Source organism: Tachyglossus aculeatus, chromosome 15 (genome assembly GCF_015852505.1).
Source record: "Tachyglossus aculeatus isolate mTacAcu1 chromosome 15, mTacAcu1.pri, whole genome shotgun sequence".
Classification (NCBI taxonomy): domain Eukaryota; kingdom Metazoa; phylum Chordata; class Mammalia; order Monotremata; family Tachyglossidae; genus Tachyglossus; species Tachyglossus aculeatus.
This window is the reverse complement of record NC_052080.1, coordinates 508,286-529,349: the sequence shown is the minus strand read 5'-3', so window position 1 is coordinate 529,349 and position 21,064 is coordinate 508,286. Positions and strand designations below refer to the sequence as shown.

The 21,064-nt window shown below is 46.3% G+C and overlaps 1 protein-coding gene across 1 annotated transcript in view; it reads left to right on the top strand.

The window, feature by feature from the left end:
• The window catches only part of DMD (dystrophin), a 553,630-nt gene that overhangs the window by 50,144 nt on the left and 482,422 nt on the right, over window positions 1–21,064 (top strand). The window contains exons 6-7 of the mRNA XM_038757068.1: window positions 36–232; window positions 1,768–1,902. Coding sequence (XP_038612996.1) covers window positions 36–232; window positions 1,768–1,902 — 332 coding nt within the window. The remainder of the gene's footprint in view (window positions 1–35; window positions 233–1,767; window positions 1,903–21,064) is intronic.

The following is a 21,064-nucleotide window of genomic DNA, read 5'->3' as shown; positions in this document are numbered from 1 at the left end:
AAACGTAACCTGACGTTCGCTACTTTGCTTTCCAGACGTGGCCACTGTGTATCCAGATAAGAAGTCCATCTTGATGTACGTCACCTCCCTCTTCCAAGTCTTACCCCAGCACGTAAGCCTCGAGGCCATCCGGGAGGTGGAGCGGTTACCGAGGCAGCCGGGAAAGGACACGGGCGGCGAGCATATCCACTTACATCAACAGACGCATCATCAAATGCACTATTCTCAGCAGGTGAGTCCTGGGCTCTCCAGACCGCACCTCCCCGAACCGGGTGTGACAGAGCTGACTCTCTCTGAATCTTCCTCCTCGCTCTTGGTCAGCACGCTCCTCTTCCCTGTGGGGGGGAATAAATGCTGGTAAGTTTCGGGGAAGCTTTGGGGGAAAGGTGTCCTTCACATCCTACCAAAGCCGGAGGGATTTTCAGTCGGCGGTATTTAACGAGAGCTCGCCGTGTGCACCACGGAGAATACGGTCCAACAGAGTCAGTAAACGTATTACCTGTCCACAGTGAGATGACTGTCTAGAGGACCGGAGAAAAGACCAGTTTATCGTGCTTGTGTGGAGGGCGGGCGAGGCACACTCCCGAGTGGGTCGGATCATCGTTTTCTGCTAAGATCCAGCCCCCGGGCTCAGCCCTAGTCACGGGCCCGCCTCGACCCCATCCAAAGAATATTCTTTCCTGGCCTGAATGCAACGGGGCTGGCCAGGTCTGCGGGCCAGCGGGATCATAGATTATTGAAGCTAGGGGAGCACCAGAGGTCGTGGGGCTACCGAGGACGGCCCTCCCCTCAAGTGGGAATCGGGCGGCCATCATCTCCTCCTCCTACGGGACCCTTCTTTCTTCACACATAGGTGGACATTAGACCTCCCCCACTTCAGAGGAAGCCCTCGTCAACAGACACCACTTCTTTCATAATGGAAGAAGCCCTTTGAATGAAGACATCCTTCTGATATTTTGCTTTCCCCGTTTCCTTCTCTCAACACTGAGGGCTCCCCATCCTCTCCCTCAATCCGCCGGCGTGGTTCAACATCTTCCGCTGATGGGCTCGGCTGTTCTGTGGTTGGCGGTCCACGCCCCCACCCCCGCCCCGGCCCCGGAGCCCACCAGGCCCCATCTGCTCAATTTGGTTCATCGTCTGGACCCTAGAGAAGGCCCCTGACCCGATGAGCTCTCACCTCAGGGGCTGAGGTTTTGGGAAAGGCGTTGGAGATTTCTCTTTCTCTGCTGGCCTGGAGATGGGCCTCTTGTCCATAGCAAGAATGACATCTGCACTGGCTTGGGGGTAGGGGGATAGGGTCACCGTCCCTGGTGTCAAGCATGGCAGAGGAAATAACATATTTGTTGATTCCTTAAGATCAGTTCATTAGTGTTATTTATTTGACAATGATTATATGAGTAAATCAGGGTTGTTTGTTAATCTCCGGGAACAGAACGCTATCGTACGCTCCACTAGATAAGAATATGAATGGTATACATTGAGCATTGCCTGCAGGGAGACCACTGTCTTACACTCCCCAAGATGAGTAAATCAGTGGTATAGATTGAGCACTTACTGGGACCGGAGCGTGGCCCCAACTCCCATGGCTGCATCCCTTTTAGGCCAAGATGCCCCCCGAATGAGCGGGCTCCCTCCCTTCGCTCCCGGATCATGCCACCACTGCATGTTGTCGGGGGGACGGGGAGGGCTGGCGGGACGATGGTTCTTCCTCACTCCCGGATGTGGTAACCTCTGTCTCCTTTTCCCCCGAACCCTCTCTTCTCCTAGATCACAGTCAGCCTAGCCCAGGGGCTCGGGCCGACCTCTTCATCCTCGCCTGAACCTCGCTTCAAAAGCTACGCCTACACCCAGGCTGCTTATGTCACCTCCTCCGACCCATCAGAGGGCCCACACCCTCCTCAGGTCCGTCTTGCCGTCCGCCACCCCCCACCCTCCCCACCTGGTTTGGGCTGGGTCCCCTCTCCCTGCTTAGTGCCTGGGCTTGCCGTGCTGCTAACTGGTTGGTCTGCCCTTTTCTCCTCCTTAATCCGCTTCTTCGGGTCAACTTGTACTTCCCAAGCGCTTAGTACAGTGCTCTGCACACCGTAAGCGCTCAATAAATACGACTGAATGAAGGGATGAATGAATGAGACCCTCCCAGGACCACCCTATAATAATAATAATAATTTATTAAGTGCTTACTATGTGCAAAACACTGTTCTAAGCACTGGGGAGGTTACAAGGTGATCAGGTTGTCCCATGGGGGGCTCACAGTCTTAATCCCCATTTTCCAGATGAGGGAACTGAGGCACAGAGAAGTTAAGTGACTTGCCCAAAGTCACACAGCTGACAAGTGGCGGAACTGGGATTTGAACCCATGACCTCTGACTCCAAAGTCCGTGCCCTTTTCCTCTGAGCCACGCTGTTTCTCTGCAAGTAGCCACCCTGCAAGTAGCCCCCCACCGCTAGTAGATAGCAGGACATCTGGACCGGCAAGTTGGGCCTGCATGGTTCCGGGGCCGGACCCGCACCCTTTTGGCCTAGTAACCAACCAAATCTGGCTTCCTCCCGACTGGGGTTCAGGCGGCCTGTCAATCAATCAATCAATCAATCAATCATATTTATTGAGTGCTTACTGTGTGCAGAGCACTGTGCTGAGCGCTTGGGAAGTACAAGTTAGCAACATATAGAGACGGTCCCTACCCAACAGTGGTCTCACAGTCTAGAAGGGCTTCCCAACTTCCCAATTGGAAGCCGATTTTAACCCATGACCTCTGACTCCAAAGCCCGTGCTCTTTCCACTGAGCCACACGGCTTCTTCCACTCCCTGCTCAGCTGCGAGGCAGGCATTAGTATGTTCTGCAGAGGCATGGCAGGATTTATTCCTGAGCCTGACTCCCCTTTGAGGTCCGACCCTCTCCTCCTCCTTTCTGTTTCTTCTGCCTGCTGGAGAAGCAGCATGGCTCCGTGGAAAGAGCCCGGGCTTTGGAGTCAGTGGTCATGGGTTCAAATCCCGGCTCCGCCACTTGTCAGCTGTGTGACTTTGGGCAAGTCACTTAACTTCTCTGGGCCTCAGTTACCTCATCTGTAAAATGGGGATTAACTGTGACCCCTCCCCGCCCGTGGGACAACCTGATCACCTTGTATCCCCCCAGCACTTAGAACAGTGCTTTGCACATAGTAAGCACTTAATAAATGTGAGCCCGCTGTTGAGTAGGGACCGTCTCTATATGTTGCCAACTTGTACTTCCCAAGCGCTTAGTACAGTGCTCTGCACACAGTAGGTGCTCAGTAAATATGATTGAATGAATGAATAAATGCCGCCATCATCATCATCATCATCATCCTGCCCTTGGTTGCTTTCTCCCTCCCTCTCACCCTCTTCTGTCTCTCACCCCCCACTCTCCATCTCCCCTCTCTCCCTCTCCTGTAAATATGTTCAAAACTGCACGGGGTATACTGCGCCTGACATTTTCACAAAGACAGAATGATTCAGGATCAGAAGCGAGTGTGTCTAAAAATAGTCATGTGAAGTAATTAATAATAATAATAATAATGTTATTTGTTAAGCTCTTCCAAGGTGCCAACCACTGTTCCAGGTGCTGGGGTAGATTAAAATTAATCAGGTTGGATGCAGTCTTAATCTTTATTTTACTGAATCCCGGAGAAGTAAATGACTTCTGCCAGTTCTCCCAGCAGACATGTGGAGCCGGGAATAGAAGCCTGACCCTTCTGACTCCCAAGCTCGTGCTCTATCTACCAAACCACCCTGCTTCCCTAATTATTCAAGAAGGAAGGGTCTATCATTGAATGACAGAATGACCATGAAGTAACATAACATAGTGGATAGAGCCAGGGCCTGAGAGCCAGAAGGACCTGGGTCTAATAACGGCTCTGTCATTTGGCTGCTGTGTGACCTTCGGCAGGTCACTTCACTTCCCTGGAACTAAGTTACCTTATCTGTAAAATGGGGATTAAGACTGTGCGTCCCATGCAGGACACGGACTGGGTTCAACCTAGGTGCTGTCTCTATATGTTGCCGATTTAGCACTTAGTACAGTGCTCTGCCCACAGTAAGCGCTCAATAAATACGATTGAGTGAGTGAAAGAATGAATGATTAACTTGTGTATATATTCCAGCACTTAGTACAGTGCATGGCGCGTGGTAAGAACGTAACAAATACCGCAACAACTAGGGTGGGTAAAGGAATTGCAATGCCATGATTGATTACTTTCGTCATTCATTTTCAGGAAGACGTTTATCTCAGGGTACACGTGCACCTAGAATCCGAATTAAAAAAAATATCCTTTTACTATTTATTTCTGTTATTTTCAGTTTCCAGGATTTATGATGCCTTGGGAGAAATCTATGTGCAGTAGCGTAGGTGTGCCGCACAGTGACATTCACTTACGAAGCAAATTTAAGTAAATGTTGATTAGAATTCTTTGCGATTGCTGGTTAATTTAAAATATTTTACCTTCATTAAAACGTGTCCCAAGGAAAATGTGTGCTGAAAGATTAGCACTTTAAAAAGGGCTTTAATTAGAGACTTTCTTTATCAGGTCAGATTACTGAAGTCAATCCCAATTATCTCCTTTCTGTGTCGGGTAGTTGCTTTTTGGAAAAGTGACCTGTTAATAATTTGAGCTGCTTAAAAGGATTTTTGGTGGCTGGTCTCTTTGGTGGGGATGGAGGGAGGGGCCTGTGTGTCGAGTACATGAGAGACAATCTATGTGTTGGCCTTTGTGTGTCTTTCTGTCGTTGCCAATTCCTGTCTTAGCCTTTGTGCCTTTCTCCTTCCCTATGTATACTCCCTCCTTCTGTCTCTCACTCTGTAGTTTTTCTGCATACTCAAGGAGACCTACAGTGCTTTCTTGCTCAAGAAGTTCTGGATCCAGTTGTCTTTGTGTCAAAGTTGTATCTGATACCTGAAGTCAAGCCTTTGACTGCCTCCTGAACATTTCTTTGGGAGAAGATTGTCAATCAGTCACATTTATTGAGCGCTTCACTGTGTTCTTATCGTACTAAACGCTTGGGAGAGTACAAGAAAACAGACACAGTCCCTCTAGACTGTGAGCTCATTGTGGGCAGGGAATGTCATCTATTTTAGTTGTTTAGTACTCTCTCAAGAGCCTCGTACAATGCTTTGCACATAGTACGTGTTCATGAAATATGATTGAATTGGAGAAGCAGTGTGGCTCAGTGGAAAGAGCCCGGGCTTTGGAGTCAGAGTTCATGGGTTCAAATCCCGGCCCCACCAACTGTCAGCTGTGTGACTTTGGGCAAGTCACTTCACTTCTTTGGGCCTCAGTTACCTCATCTGTAAAATGGGGATTTAGACTGTGAGCCCCCCATGGGACAACCTGATCATTTTGTAACCTCCCCTGCGCTTAGAACAGTGCTTTGCATGTAGTAAGCGCTTAATAAATGCCATTATTGTTATTATTATTATTATGAGGCAGGCACTGTATTGAGCACTGGGGTATAGACAAGCTAATCAGGTTGGACACAGTCCACGTCTCAGATGGGGCTCACAGTCGTAATCCCCCCCTTTTACAGATGAGCTAACTGAGGTATAGAAAAGTTAATTGACTTGCTCAAGGTCACACGACAGACAAGTGGCAGAGCTGGGATTAGAACCCAGGCCCTTCTGACTTCAAGTGCTGCTTCTGTGGCACTTCTGTCCATATCCTTGTAACTCTGCTATTTCCTCTCTCTTTAATTCATTTAAATATATCTGTCTCCTGTAATAATAATAATGATGGCATTTATTAAGCGCTTACTATGTGCAAAGCACTGTTCTAGGCACTCCTTTTGGGTGAGGAACCAACTCGGTTATAGTGTGCTCTCCCAAGAGTTTAGTACAGTGGTCTGCCCACTGTGAGCACTCAATAAATACCGCTGATTGTTTGGTGAAGTACTTTATACTGCCTATCGTACATATCTAACATATACACGCATGCAAGTCCTAATTTGTAACATCTTACCTAAAATGTGGTAAACACTTCCGAAATTGAAAGGCATTTAAGGCATTTTCACCTTCTCCATAGCAAGTGCTAAACATTAACACTTTTAGATCTAACACCCAAGTTAGAGGAAAGTGATTTGTCTTCTCTGTTAATTAAAATGGATAAATTCTGTAGATTTTCTCATATTTTCATGGAGATAAATGTGAATGAAGTACCAAAGAAAACTCCATTATTTATAGAGATGAGGATCACTTATTTTCATGGAAGGTATTTCCACCAAATATAGAGCTGTTTTGGAATGTACTGTCACTTGTTTGAAGAACTGGTCAAGCCCTCTTATGTCATTCATTCATTCATTCAGTCGTATTTAGTGAGCACTTACTGTGTGCAAAGCACTGTACTAAGCGCTTGGGAGAGTGCAACGTAACAACAAACACGCGACGTAGGTATTTTTGTTTAATATAAACTCACTCTAGTTAGTCCTAAATGCAGCATGCCTTGTTGAACAGTAAGAATGGTGCAGAAGTGAAATCATCTGTACTTTTTTGAAACTCATGGCCAGGGTTTTATTTGGTGTGGCTAGGACAATGAATCACATTTGGTTACTAGAATATTTCAAGCAACCATTTTTCTCAAGGGACAATTTTTAGGATATGTTGAGAAAGTGAAAAGTCTGTCGGCAGTTGCAGTTAACAGTGGTGCTCTGTTGTGTGTGTGTTTGTGTGTGCGAGTGCAGGCGTGCGTAACTGAATCTCACTAAACCAGTTCTCCACAGGCTTGGCAATTGACGCAGAGGGGAACTGCTGCTTTTCCTCCCCTGATAAGGTTTCCTGAATATTTGCAATTCAGATGTGGAAGCCATAGAAGTCCTTATCTGATTCGTTCAAGGTAACATAGCCTTTCCGTGCTTGGGAATGAGCGTAAGAAACAGTCACAGCCCAATTTTCCCTCCTCCCCAGTTCCAACATGCATCCCGAGCCTTACCCAACACATGTTTGTTCCTTGGGAGTGAGAGTTTCAGAACTCCCGAGTTGCTCACTGATAACCCGAAGCAGCGCCCGGGCTTTGGAGTCGGGGGACATGGGTTCAAATCCCTGCTCTGCCGATTGTCAGCTGCGTGACTTTGGGCGAGTCACTTCGCTTCTGTGGGCCTCAGTTCCCTCATCTGTAAAATGGGGATGAAGACTGTGAGCCCCACGTCGGACAACGTGATGACCTTGTATCTCCCCCAGCGCTTCGAACAGTGCTTGGCACATAGTAAGCGCTTAACGAATACCAGAATTATTGTTACTATTACTCATCCACCCCACCCCACTCCATCACCATCCTTCCTCCCTCTTTTCCGCATCCTATTTCCACCCTCCGTCACATCATCCATCCTTCCTCCTTCACATCCCTCGCTCACCTCGACATCCCTTTGTTGTCCTCCACATCCTCCCACGCCCTTTCACATTCCTCCACCATCCTCCCGATCTCTCCACCGTCTTCATTCGTTCACTGTCAGTCAGTCATATTCATTGAGCACTTACTGTATGCAGAGCACTGTACTAAGCGCTTGGAAAGTACAATTCAGCAGCAAATAGCGACAATCCCTGCCCAACAATGCACTCACGGTCCCTCTACCATCCTCCACCACTCTCCACCCCCTCCATCTCTCTGTATCCTTCCGTCTTCCTCCACATCCCTTCTCCACGTCCATCCTCCTCCACCTCCAAGCCCATCCTTCACTTCCTTACACCCTCCACCATCTTGCCCCACTTCATCCTCCTTCTTTCCCGTACCTTCCTCCTGAGAACTGTGCCCAAGGACAACGGTCTGTTCCGAGTTATGCCCACCGCGGAGCGGGCAGAATGAGGATTTAAGAGAACTGCTACACTGGAAACAATTTCCCCACAGTTTTCAACCCCTCACAGGTGTAGTTGTAGCTCTCTTGCCAGCCCTGGAATACCCTAGAGATACCAACTGATCAGTTGGCCCAAAGGGAAGTGGCTTTTTTCCTCAAGGCGTGATGTTTTGCTCTTCCTCGTCGATTTCTGGGAAGATTCCTGGTAGCTCTGTGCTCACTCTGACTTCCTGTTGCCGTAGTTTGGATTGCCGGCATGCTGATGACTCCCCAGAGATCAATTAATTGGGAGAAATGGTAGTAATAGGAATCGCAGGAGGAAGAGCAGCAGTAGCAGTAGTGCTCACTTGGTGCAGTGCTAGCCACTTGAGAATTACAGAATGAAAAAATGACACATGCTCTGCCCACAAAGGAGCTTCCATTCTAATGAGGGAGACAAACATAAACAGTAATTGAATGTACATTTGAATCGACACATTTACAAGAATACTGAAGAGGGGGATGGCATTTATTGAGCGCTTACGGTGTGCAGCTCACTGTACTATGCGTTTCTAGACTGTGAGCCCACTGTTGGGTAGGGCCCGTCTCTATATGTTGCCAACTTGTACTTCCCAAGTGCTCAGTACAGTGCTCTGCACACAGTAAGCCCTCAATAAATACGATTGAGTGAATGAACGAATGAATACAATGCAACAATATAACGGTCACATTCCTTGCCCCCCAACAAGCTTACGGTCTAGATGGGGAGGAAGACATTAATGTCAGTAAATAAATTGCACATGTGGACATAAATGCTTTGCGTCTGAGGGAGGTGTGAATAAAGGGAGCGCATCAGGGTGATGCAGAAGAGGGCGGGAAAAGAGGAAATGAGGGCTTAGGGAAGGCCTCTTGGAGGAGATGTGCCTTCAATAATCAATTCGTACGTGCTCAGTAGTTGGTGGGTGTACTCGATTTAAGTGCTGGGAAATTAATCGGGGAAAGTTTGTTGGAGGAGATGGGATTTTAGGACAGATTTGCACTTGTGGACTGGGCTGATGATGCTACAGGGAAGAATCCTTGGTAGAAATGATTGTACCTGTAAAATGTATAAGGGGTTGATAAAGCTAGGCGCTCGCCACCTCACCCGGTCTACTCATTACTCCCCCAATACCCACGTGCATCCACTCTTGTGCACGTTCTCTAAACCTGACGCGTCTACTTTCCCCAAAAATGTGGGGAAAGATTTTTTCCTTTGCTACAATGCAATTCCCTCTGTAGTGGGCAGCCAGATAGATTCTTCCAGAGTGTGAAGCCGGATTCATTTTTTCGGAGTCTGAACTAGCTCCTATCCCAGATTGGACGTATGTGGACGTATTTAGCGGGCCAGTGAGAAGGAGACTGTCATGGACGCAGCATGGCTCAGTGGAAAGAGCCCGGGCTTTGGAGTCAGAGGTCATGGGTTCATATCCCGGCTCTGCCAGTTGTCAGCTGCGTGACTTTGGGGAAGTCACTTAACTTCTCCGTTCCTCAGTTACCTCGTCTGTAAAATGGGGATGAAGACTGTGAGCCCCCCGTGGTACAACCTGATCACCTTGTAACCTCCCCAGCACTTAGAACAGTGCTTCATACATAGTAAGCGCTTAATAAATGCCATTATTATTATTATTATTATCTCCATCCAAGGTCATCCCCTTCTTCCTTCTTTAACATTTCCCATGGTACCATGGCGATCAGTCCTTCAGACTGAGGCAGAAATGGGAAAAATGCTATTTGGAAGATTACTCTAGTTAAGGAGTTTTTATGTCACGGGGTGCTTATTGCAACTTCAAAGCCTAAAAATTTAAATAAATCCCATAGTTTGCATTATTATCAAAATTGGTATTTTCATCTCACAGACGGCTGACCCTCCACTGTGTTTCCAGGGATTTACAATCCACACAGGAGGGTATAATTAACTAAGAGTAAAATGGTTCTCTAAAGCTCGATGGGTTATTTTAAAATGGGAAGGGGAGAGCCCTCCCTAGGTCGCCCTAATGTATGATTCCACATTTTCTAAATGGATTTTCCACTCCGCACTCTTGATTAGTAAGTCAGTAATTACAGTGCCGTCATTTAGCATGATCATATATTTTTTCTTTGGGTGTCAAGAGGTCATGTGGTGCATGGTGTGTGTTTTGGAGTTGACGGGGGGCAGTCTGATGAATCATCGCCTAAGGACTTCTATGTAACCTCGATTTTAAATTCAGTCTCTCCCATCTAGGGTATCTAGAAGCAGCGTGGCTAAGTAGAAAGAGCCCGGGCTTTGGAGTCCAAGGTGATGGGTTCAAATCCCGGCTCCGCCTGTTGTCAGCCGTGTAACTTCGGGCAAGTCACTTCACTTCTCTGGGGCTCGGTTCACTCATCCGTAAAATGGGGGTGAAGACTGTGAGCCCCCCGTGGGACAACCTGATCACCTTGTAACCTCCCCAGCGCTTAGGACAGTGCTTTGCACTTAGTAAGCGCTTAATACATGCCATCATTATTATGTTCTGCTGTTGGCTATTGGCTAGTGGAAAGAACAGGGAACCGGGAACTGGCACTTGCTTGCAAATACATTGGAGATGGGTGGGCCTTTCTTCTGTGAGGGCAGGACAGAGGTTCACAATTAGGGGAGCAGGAAGGGGAGAAACAGCCTGAGATAAAGGCAGGCAACGAGACAGAATGAAAGAGAGTCAAGAGGCAGGCGGAAACAAGTGATGAGGGAAGACAAAAGTGAGAGGAAAAAGAGAGACAGAGAGGAAATATCCGGTGCAAACCCAGGAGCCGTATGGCCCAGTGGATCACCTTCATGCCCTGGAGTCAGAATGACCTGAGTTCATTCCCACTTGTCCGCTGTGTGACCCTGAGCAAGTCGCTTCACTTCTCTGGGCCTCTGTTCCCTCCTGGGACTTGGGACGCGGACCATGTCCAACCTGATGAACTTGTTTCTACTCCAAGGCTTAGTACAGTGCCTGGCACTTGGTTAGCATTTAACAAATCAATTCATTCATCCAATCGTATTTATTGAGCGCTTACTGTGTGCAGAGCACTGTACTAAGCACTTGGGAAGTACAAGATGGCAACATATAGAGCTGGTCCCTACCCAACAAAGGAAGAAAAAAAACCCCAAACCCCAAGGTTTTTGAAAAAAATATCCCACACAGGTAAGTCAAGGCATTCTGCCATTTCATTCATTCATTCAATTGAATTTATTGAGCTGTGACCTCGTGCAAAACACTGTACTAAGTGCTTGGGAGACTATAATGCAGCACAGCATTTTCACCACTTATTTTTAGGTGGGTGACTGATTTCTGGAATCTTCAGGCATTTCATTCTTCCATTTTCCACTTGTTTCCTTTGAGTTAGAAAATTTGCTTTGCGTTGGGCTATTAGCTGTCTATCTGTCCCAGAGTTGTCAGTTAGTTTGGGTTTCAGCCTTTGAAGAGTATTCAGTTCATATTGCTAATATAATATTGCCCCGTTTTCTCTATTCCCTGCCTGGGTAAGCAAGTAGAGAGGAAATCCACTTGGAATAACCCGTAACTAATTCTGGCAAATGTCTCCAGATACTCATCAATTGGAAGCATCTCTAATCTTATGGAGGCGAAAACTTATGTTTTTACTTTCCGATTCCATTTCTAAAATTACTCTCTATTCAGTTCCACCAAATTAGGAACTGACATCCGTTAGTAAGCCCCTTCGGACCATTCTGTTCAGTTGGGCTTCAAAGAATCACCAAACTATATCACAATTTTGGAATCTCTCTGTGGTGAGCCGAGAATTTCTACACCGTTTTCAGCTCTTTAATGGGTCATATTTTAATCGACGCTATGACTTAAGGTTTTTCAGTGGGGTTTCCTTTTGGGTATCCATCAGGTGCTTACGTGGAGGAACTGATGATAGTGTTAATGGCCTGTGTCGTCCTGCTCTCGCTGTCTCCGGTCTCCCACTCACGTTTCTGCAGGGGCAACAAGTTCCACGAGCAAAGAGGTGGGCAGAGGTGCAGCCCATAGCGAAGGATTTTGACCTACGGGACCCATCTTGGGCCGATGTGATCCCGGCTCAGAGCCGATGCTGTCAGTTATTTATTGTCACATTTATTGAGCACTTACTATGTGCAGAGCACTGTACTAAGCACTTGGGAGAGTACAATACAACAATAAACCGACACGTTCCCTGTCCATAGAAAGCTTACAGTCTAGAGGACTCCATTACCCAGAAGGTAGCTGCCTTATAAATGGTAGTGATTGTGGTGATGGCGATTTAAGCACTTAGATTATGCCAAGCACTGTACTAAGCACAGGGGTAAATACAAGATCATCAGGATGGACACATTCCCTGTTGGGCTCACAGTCTAAATAAGTTGGTGAGAAGTTATTGAATCCCCATTTAACTGATGAAGAAACAGAGGCACAGAGAAGTAAGTGACTTGCCCGAAGTCACACAGCAGGGAGGAGTTTGAGCTGGGATTAGAATTCAGGTCCTCTGCCATGAGCCAGTTTTATTTGAAGAAGGCAACCGTAGTGGAATAGCAAAATTCTGCACCAAAATGATTTTAAAATCTTGTTAAAGGAGGAAACCAAGACCTCCGTTCAGTCAGTCGTACTTATTGAGTGCTTACTGTGCTTAATTAGAGAAGCAGCGTGGCCCAGTGGAAAGAGCCCAGGCTTTGGAGTCAAAGGTCACGGGTTCAAACCCCGGCTCCACCAATTGTCAGCCGAGTGACTTTGGCCAAGTCACTTAACTTCTCTGTGCCTCAGTTCCCTCATCTGTATAATGGGGATTAAGTCTGTGAGCCCCTCGTGGGACAACCTGATCACCTTGTAATCTCCCCAGCGCTTAGAACAGTGCTTTGCACATAGTAAGCGCTTAATAAATGCCATCATTATTATTATTATTACTGTGATGAGGGTACTGTACTAAGCGCTTGGGAGATTACATCATTACAGGCATGTTCCCGTCCACAACGAGCTTAAAGCGTGGCTCACTGGAAAGAGCACGGGCTTTGGAGTCAGAGTTCATGGGTTCAAATCCCGGCTCTGCCAATTGTCAGCTGTGTGACTTTGGGCAAGCCACTTCACTTCTCTGGGCCTCAGTTCCCTCATCTGTAAAATGGGGATTAAGACTGTGAGCCCCCCATGGGACAACCTGATCACCTTGTTAACTCCCCAGCGCTTAGAACAGTGCTTTGCACATAGTAAGCGCTTAATAAATGCCATTATTATTATTATTATTATTATTATCATTATTGCTGAGATGGTTGAAGCAGCAGCGGGAAATCCAGTTCCCTGAGGGAGGCAGTTGGTGGGAAATCTCACCCTTGGTCATGGAGAGAGAAGAGGCCGAGAGGGAGAGGAGGCTGTGGACGGGGGCCGCCCGACCGCAGAGCCGAGTTCCCGCGGCGTCTTCGCCAACGTAGGTGGCACAGAGGCTTCAGCAGTGATTAATGGCTCTTTAGGAGAACAAGCTACTTAGCCGCATTTTTCCTGAAAGTCCCCTAGTAAATGGACTGTGTTGTTTGGACGAGCCAAACTGCCATTCACGTTGTCGGAGCTCTTCCAGCTCAGTGACGACTCAGTGCACCGCGGCAAAATGGCTGAATTCAAGGGAGCAGCAGCGTGGCTCAGTGGAAAGAGCATGGGCTTTCATTCATTCATTCACTCAATCGTATTTATTGAGCGCTTACTGTGTGCAGAGCACTGTACTAAGCGCTTGGGAAGTACAAGTTGGCAACATATAGAGACGGTCCCTACCCAGCAGTGGGCTCACAGTCTAGAAGGGGCTTTGCAGTCAGAGGTCATGGGTTTGAATCCCGGCTCCACCACGTGTCTGCTATGTAACCTTGGGCGAGTCACTTAACTTCTCGGAGCCTCAGTTACCTCATCTGTAAAATGGGGATGGTAACTGTAAGCCCCATGCAGGACAACCTGATCACCTTGTATCCCCCCCCAGCGCTTAGAGCAGTGCTGTGCACGTAGTAAGCGCTTAACAAATGCCATCATTATTGTTATTATAAAGGAGAACGTTATGCATCAGTCTTCCCAACCAACCCGGCGGGCATGTCCCTGGCGGCGATGTCTTGGAAGGAGGAGGGCTGTCGGGGATGGAGCGGGCAGTTTGAGTCGCCCCAGGGGGGTTTTCGGGTCATTGTATTCTCTCCTGGACTCAAGAGTGTAACAAGGGAATCAGCAGACAGGAAGCAGGGCGGCCTAGTGGATAGAGCACAGGCCTGGGAATCAGAAGGGAGTGGGTTATAATCATAGCTCCTCCACTCATTTGCTCTGCTGTATGACCCTGACCAAGCCACTTCACTTCTCCGTGCCTCAGTTCCCTCGTCTGTAAAATGGGAAATAAGACTGTGAACCCCAAGTGAGACAGGGACCGATTAGATCATATCTACCCCAGTGTGGCTCAGTGGAAAGAGCCCGGGCTTTGGAGTCAGAGGTCAGGGGTTCAAATCCCAGCACTGCCAGTTGTCAGCTATGTGACTTTGGGCAAGTCACTTAACTTCTCTGTGCCTCAGTGACCTCATCTGTAAAATGGGGATTGACTGTGAGCCCCCCGTGGGACAACCTGATCACTTTGTAACCTCTCCAGCGCTTAGAAGAGTGCTTTGCACATAAGTTGCCAGCTTGTACTTCCCAAGCGCTTACTACTGTGCTCTGCACACAGTAAGCACTCAATAAATATGATTGAATGAATGAATGAATAGTAAGTGGTTATTAAATGCCATCATTATTATTATTACCCCAGCCCTTAGAATAGTACTTAACATATACTAAGCTCTGAGAAGCAGTAGGGTGTAGAAGATAGAGCATGGCCTAGGGAATCAGAAGGTCGTGGGTTCTAAATCCTGGCTCTGCTACTTGTCTGCCCTGTGACCTTGGACAAGTCACTTCACTTCTCTGTGCCTCAGTTACCTCATCTGTAAAATGGAGATCAAGACTGTGAGCCCCGGGTGGGACTGTGTTGAATCCAGTTTGCTTGTCCGGTGCCCGTTTGGGATCTATCCCTCGCCCAACACTCCCATCCTACCCCGTTCTCCTACTTTAAGAGGCCACGGGTGAAGGGTGACGCCCAAAGTGTTGCCAAGGTTCATTAGCTTGTGAGGGCACGAAGTCACCTCAGATTGGTTGTTAGCGTCTATCTTGAAGGGATGGAGCTCCTGGGAAAGGAAGTTATGACTCCCTCACTTCACATTCTCAGTCGCAGGAGTCTTGAGGAGACAGTAAAGACGGCAGTGCGCCTTGGGCGATAGCGACCTGAAAACAGTAGAAAGCATTTTTGTTTTTGATCACAAGGACTGAGCATCAGTATGGCCCAGTGGAAAGAGCACAGGCCTGGGAGCCAAAGGATCTGGGTTCTAATCCGGGCTCTGCCAATCGCTTTCTGTGTGACCGGGGGGAAGTCACTTCTCTGTACCTCACTTTCCTCAGCTGTAAAATGGGGATTAAAATGCCTGTTCTCCCTCCTACTTCGACTGTGAGCCCCGTGCGGGACAACGGGAACTATGTCTGACCTAATTAACCTGTACCTAACCCCTGCACTTAGAATGGTGTTTGACACATAGTAAGTGCTTAATAGGTACCATAATAAAGAACTGCTGATGTAATTGTTTCCAACCACATAAAATTTTAAAACAAATAGGCTATATTTACCATTTCTCCTCACAAGATGGCAGATACGCTTCAGATTGTTTCCAGTGCCCCTTCTGCATTGTACGTGGAAAGTTCTGCATTTTCAAGTAGCCATCCTATTACAACTCAAAATGGTTGATTTGTGCTGAAGACAATACCATTAGAAATTGATTCCATTTTCCCAGAAATGGTATGGTAGCTATATTGCGGTTCAGCTATATTTGGAGCATTTCCATTTTGGGAAACTCTGAAATGACTAAGCGCTCTGGCTAGGCTTCCACTCTGTCTCATTCTTGAGCCCCAAAGGAAATATCGGCAAAGTGGGATTTTGTTCAGTTCACTGGAGTGGAGATCATAGATTCTGTGAAGTGTTACCGGTGATTCAAAATCACAGATAACTCCTACCTTCTGCTTTATTTTTGTCCCAGTCGACGGAACAGAAATCCTGTTTCTTTTCGCCAAACGCATGATCATACTAACTGTGGTATTTAAGTGATTATTTTGTGCCTAGCGCTGCACAGAGCATTGGGATAGATAAGATAGGTCAGAAACAATCCTTGTCCCACACAGGTTCACAGTCTATAAATGGGAGAGAGAACAGTTGCCATTGTACAGATGATGAAACTGAGACCCAGAGAAGTCAAATAACTTTCCCGAGATCACACAGCAAGCAAGTGGCAGAGCTGGGGCTCCCGATCGATGCTCTTCCCCACAGGCCACACCGCCTGCTTCATCTTTTCACTCGAAAATTCACGTCTCGCAACGGACGGAAATAATGTCAGTTCAGCACCCCGTATCACACATCTAACCGTGACTGAAAGACGTCAAGTATCGAGATCATTGTCAAAGGTGACATTTTGGGCCATAAAGACTTCATAAATTTTCACACTTTCACTTTATTTGTAGAGCGTAGTTGAACCCCGAGGAATTAGCCGGGCTCCTCAGTTCCCACTCATATCGATTATTAGCGGCTCAAGCCGGAGGTTTAAATCATTAAAAGGAAAATGAGCTTCTCCGGAGATGGTAGTTGCGCAGAAATGATGGTCTTTGGCCCTGGTTCTCGTGTCTGAACAGGAAGCGGTGTTGTGTGAAAATATCCAGTGAGGTGGCCTCAGTGGTGTGAAAAAATATCCAGTAAGGGTCTTATAAAATGCAAATTTATGTGCAGTTTAGGGGGAGGGGGCAAGAGGGAAATGCACACCATACTTCGGTGGGGGTGGAGGGAGGGGAGGTTTGGGGATAGAGGGACACAGTTCACCTGGGTTCTAATACTGACTCTGTCACTAGTCAGCTGTGTGACCTTGGACAAGTCACTTCATTTCTCTGAGCCTCAGTTACCTTACCTGTTAAATGGACATTAAGATTGTCAGCCCCGTGTGGGGTTTGGACCGTGTCCAGCCTGATTTGCTTGTATCTGTCCCAGCGCTTAGTTCAGTGCCTGACGTATAGTAAGCACTTAACAAATACCATTTAAAAAAAGCAACAAAACCTAGGCGTTGGCCTATAATTATTGCAACTACTGATAATGACCTGATGTAACAATGTAAGATCTTTATTCCTAAGGTTTCCAAACATACATATTATTTTATTTTAGCCTCCAAAAAATCCTAGAGGTAGGAAAGATAAGATGATACACTGATGTTATTTATATATGTCAGTGCCTGAGGCATTGGCCTATAATTATTGCAACTACTGATAATGACCTGATGTAACAATGTAAGATCTTTATTCCTAAGATTTCCAAACATACATATTATTTTATTTTAGCCTCAAAAAAGATCCTAGAGGTAGGAAAGATAAGATGATACACTGATGGTATTTATATATGTCAGTGCCTGACATATATAGTAAGCGCTTAACAAATACCATTAAAAACAAACAAAACCTAGGCGTTGACCTATAATTTTTGCGACTACTGATAATGACCTGATGTAACAATGTAAGATCTTTATTCCTAAGATTTCCAAACATACATATTATTTTATTTTAGCCTCAAAAATGATCCTAGAGGTAGGAAAGATAAGATGATACACTGATGGTATTTATGAAGAGCTCACTAGGTGCCAGAAGCAAGAGCCCGAGCTTTGGAGTCAGAGGTCATGGGTTCAAGTCGCAGCTCCTCCACTTGTCAGCTGTGTGACCTTGGGCAAGTCACTTCACTTCTCCGGGCCTCAGTTTCCTCATCTGTAAAATGGGGATTCAGACTGTGAGCCTCACACGGGACAATCTGATCAGCTTGTATCCTCCCCAGTGCTTAGAACAGTGCTTTGCACATAGTAAGCACTTAATAAATGCCATTATTATTATTATTATTATTACTAAGCATTGGGGTAGGTACAAATCATTCTCATCAGTTGTGTTCCTTTGGGACTAGCACTTCCCATGGAAGTGTTTGAGTCAGAGAGAGTCAGGGGTTCTCATCCCCAGTTGACAGAGAGAAAACTGAGGCCCGGAGAGATTAAGTGATTCGCAAGGTCGCAGAGCAGAAGAGTAGCAGAGCCGGTGTTTCGTGACTTCTGAGTGGACCTGTGCTCTTTCACTTAAGGATCTGGGAAAATTGCGATAGGTTAAAAGACTTGCCCAGAGCCTGAAAGTCAAAGGATAACCCTCTCCATGCATATGCCTGTAGGGGTTTTTGCCAAATTGATGCACCATGGACGCAACCTGTGCCTAGGCACATGTGTAACTTCCTTACCCTTTATTGTTTCTAATCAGACTTCTGGGCTCTTTATTGGATGAGAGCAACCCCTCTTTTTTATGGTATTTTAAGTCCCCTCTCAGGGTCTCACCTGGAGAGTGTCCAGGACTCTACCAGTCTCGACTATGGGAGGGAGAGTCCAGCAGACTCTCTGAGCTTGGCCAGTGGCTAGGGAGTGGAAGGCAATCCGCTACAAGTCAAAACACACCCGTGCCGAACAACAGCGGCCCGGGAGAGATTCGAGGGCAGAGACTCGAGTTGACGGCATGGAAGGGACATTGGTAAACCACTTCCAGATTTTTACCAAGAAAACTCTCTGGATCCACTACCAGAGCGATGGTTAATATGTTGCCAACTTGTACTTCCCAAGCACTTAGTACAGTGCTCTGCACACAGTAAGCGCTCAATAAATACGATTGAATGAATGAATGAATGATGGTGGGGGGGTGTTCTGGGTGAGATGCGTTGCTGTGGGTCAGAGATGACTGCAACTTGTACTTCCCAAGCGCTTAGTACAGTGTTCTGCACACAGTAAGCACTCAATAAATACGATTGAATGAACGAATGAATGACTCGTAGGCATAAGACAAGGTAATTTGTTAAGTGCTGACTTTGCAGCATGGCTTAGGGGAGAGAGCCCAGGCTTGGGAATCAGAGATTGTGGGTTCTAATCCCGGCTCCACCACTTGTCTGCTGTGTGACTTTGGGCAAGTCACTTAGCTTCTCCGTGCCTCAGTTCCCTCATCTGTAAAATGGGGATGAAGACTGTGAGCTCCCCCATGGGGTCACCTTGTAACCTCCCCAGCGCTTAGAACAGCGCTTTGCACATAGGAAGCGCTTAATAAATGCTATCATTATTATTATTATTACCTGCTGTTTGTCCTGGTCAAGGCAGCTGTTTGCAGGTGGTTTTTGCATGCTGTTTGAATATCTGCTGGAACAGTTCAGTTCCTACTACATTCTTTATTTAAAATGTTTTATCTGAAGTCCACCTGCAGGCTTTGGTGCCAACCTGTACATATGTATATATATATATATACATATATATATGATATGATATATATATATATATATATATCTCATATATATATATATCATATATATATATATATATATATATATATATATGTATGTATGTATTTATTACTCTATTCATTTTATTTGTACCTATTTATTTTATTTATTTTATTTTGTTAATTTGTTTTGTTGTCTGTCTCCCCCTTCTAGACTGTGAGCCTGCTGTTGGGTAGGGACCATCTCTATATGTTGCCGACTTGTACTTCCCAAGTGCTTAGTACAGTGCTCTGCACACAGTAAGCGCTCAATAAATACGATTGAACGAAAGAATGAAGCTCTTAGGGGAAGGGAATCTTGAAAATTTCCCAGCAGGGCAGAGAAACCCTAGCATGGTGACTTTCTGGCCCAGTGGGGCTCCGAGACCTTCCCTCGTCGCACTCCATCCCGAATGTCCCCCTCACTGAAGTCCCTCTCTGTTCGGACCCCTCACTCACAGGAGAAAAATTGGCAGCTGTGCCCGCGTAGCCTTGGCCCGGTGCCCTCGGATTGCCAACCTAATCGTGGCGGCATCCCATTTCCTTTATATTAATCTAGAATCACTGTAGCGGAAATGAAAATTTTTTTCTGGATTTCAGCTGAATTCTGACTTCTTTTTGGGCACTGAGCCAGCAGTAATAACAGCGGTGCCATTTATTCATTCAGTCAGTCACATTTACCTGTATATATGTATATATGTTTGCATGTATTTATTACTCTATTTTATTTGTACATATTTATTCCATTTATTTAATTTTGTTAATATGTTTTGTTTTGTTCTCTGTCTCCCCCTTCTAGACTGTTAGCCCACTATTGGGTAGGGACCGTCTCTATATGTTGCCAACTTGTACTTCCCAAGCGCTTAGTACAGTGCTCTGCACACAGTAAGCACTCAATAAATACGACTGAATGAATGAGTGAATGAATTTACCATTACCATTTACCATTTATTCATTCATTCAGTCGGAGAAGCAGCGTGGCTCAGTGGAAAGAGCAATAAAAAAATGCCCCAATTATCATTATTATTATTATTAAGGCTACTACTAAAAATGATCACAATAGCAAGGACAATGACGTTTCTTAAGTACCGACTGTGTCAAGCTCCGTACTCAGCACTAAGAGAAGCAGCGTGGCTCAGTGGAAAGAGCCCGGGCTTTGGAGTCAGAGGTCATGAGTTCAAATCCCGGCTCCACCAATTGTCAGCTGTGTGACTTCTCTGTGCCCCAGTTACATCATCTGTAAAATAGGGGTGAAGACTGGGAGCCCCCCGTGGGACAACCTGATCACCTTGTAACCTCCCCAGTGCTTAGAATGGTGCTTTGCACATAGTAAGTGCTTAATAAATGCCATTATTATATATTATTGTTTACCGAGAGCTTACTGTGTGCAGAGTGCTTGGGGGAGCGCAGTGCGATGATAAACAACTACATTTCCTGCCCACAACAAGCTTACGGTCTAGAGGGGGAGGCAGACATGAATATAAATAAGTGATTTAAATTTATTTATAATAACTAGATTATATATTTTTTCACATATAAATAAGGATGTAAGCACAGTGGGGCTAGGAGGGAGGATGAATAAAGCGAGCAAGTCAGGGTGATGCAGAGAGGAGGGACCTCAAGTTTTGTTCAGAGCATGCGCTCCCATGGCACAGCGGGGCTGGGAGGGAAGGGAAGTGGGTCCCTGAAATAATAATAATGATAATGGCATTTATTAAGCTCTTACTATGTGCAAAGCACTGTTCTAAGCACTGGGAAGGTTACAAGGTGATCAGGTTGTCCCACGGGGGGCTCACAGTCTTAATCCCCATTTTACAGAAGAGGGAACTGGGGCACAGAGAAGTGAAGTGACTTGATTTGAACCCATGAAGTCTGACTCCAAAGCCCC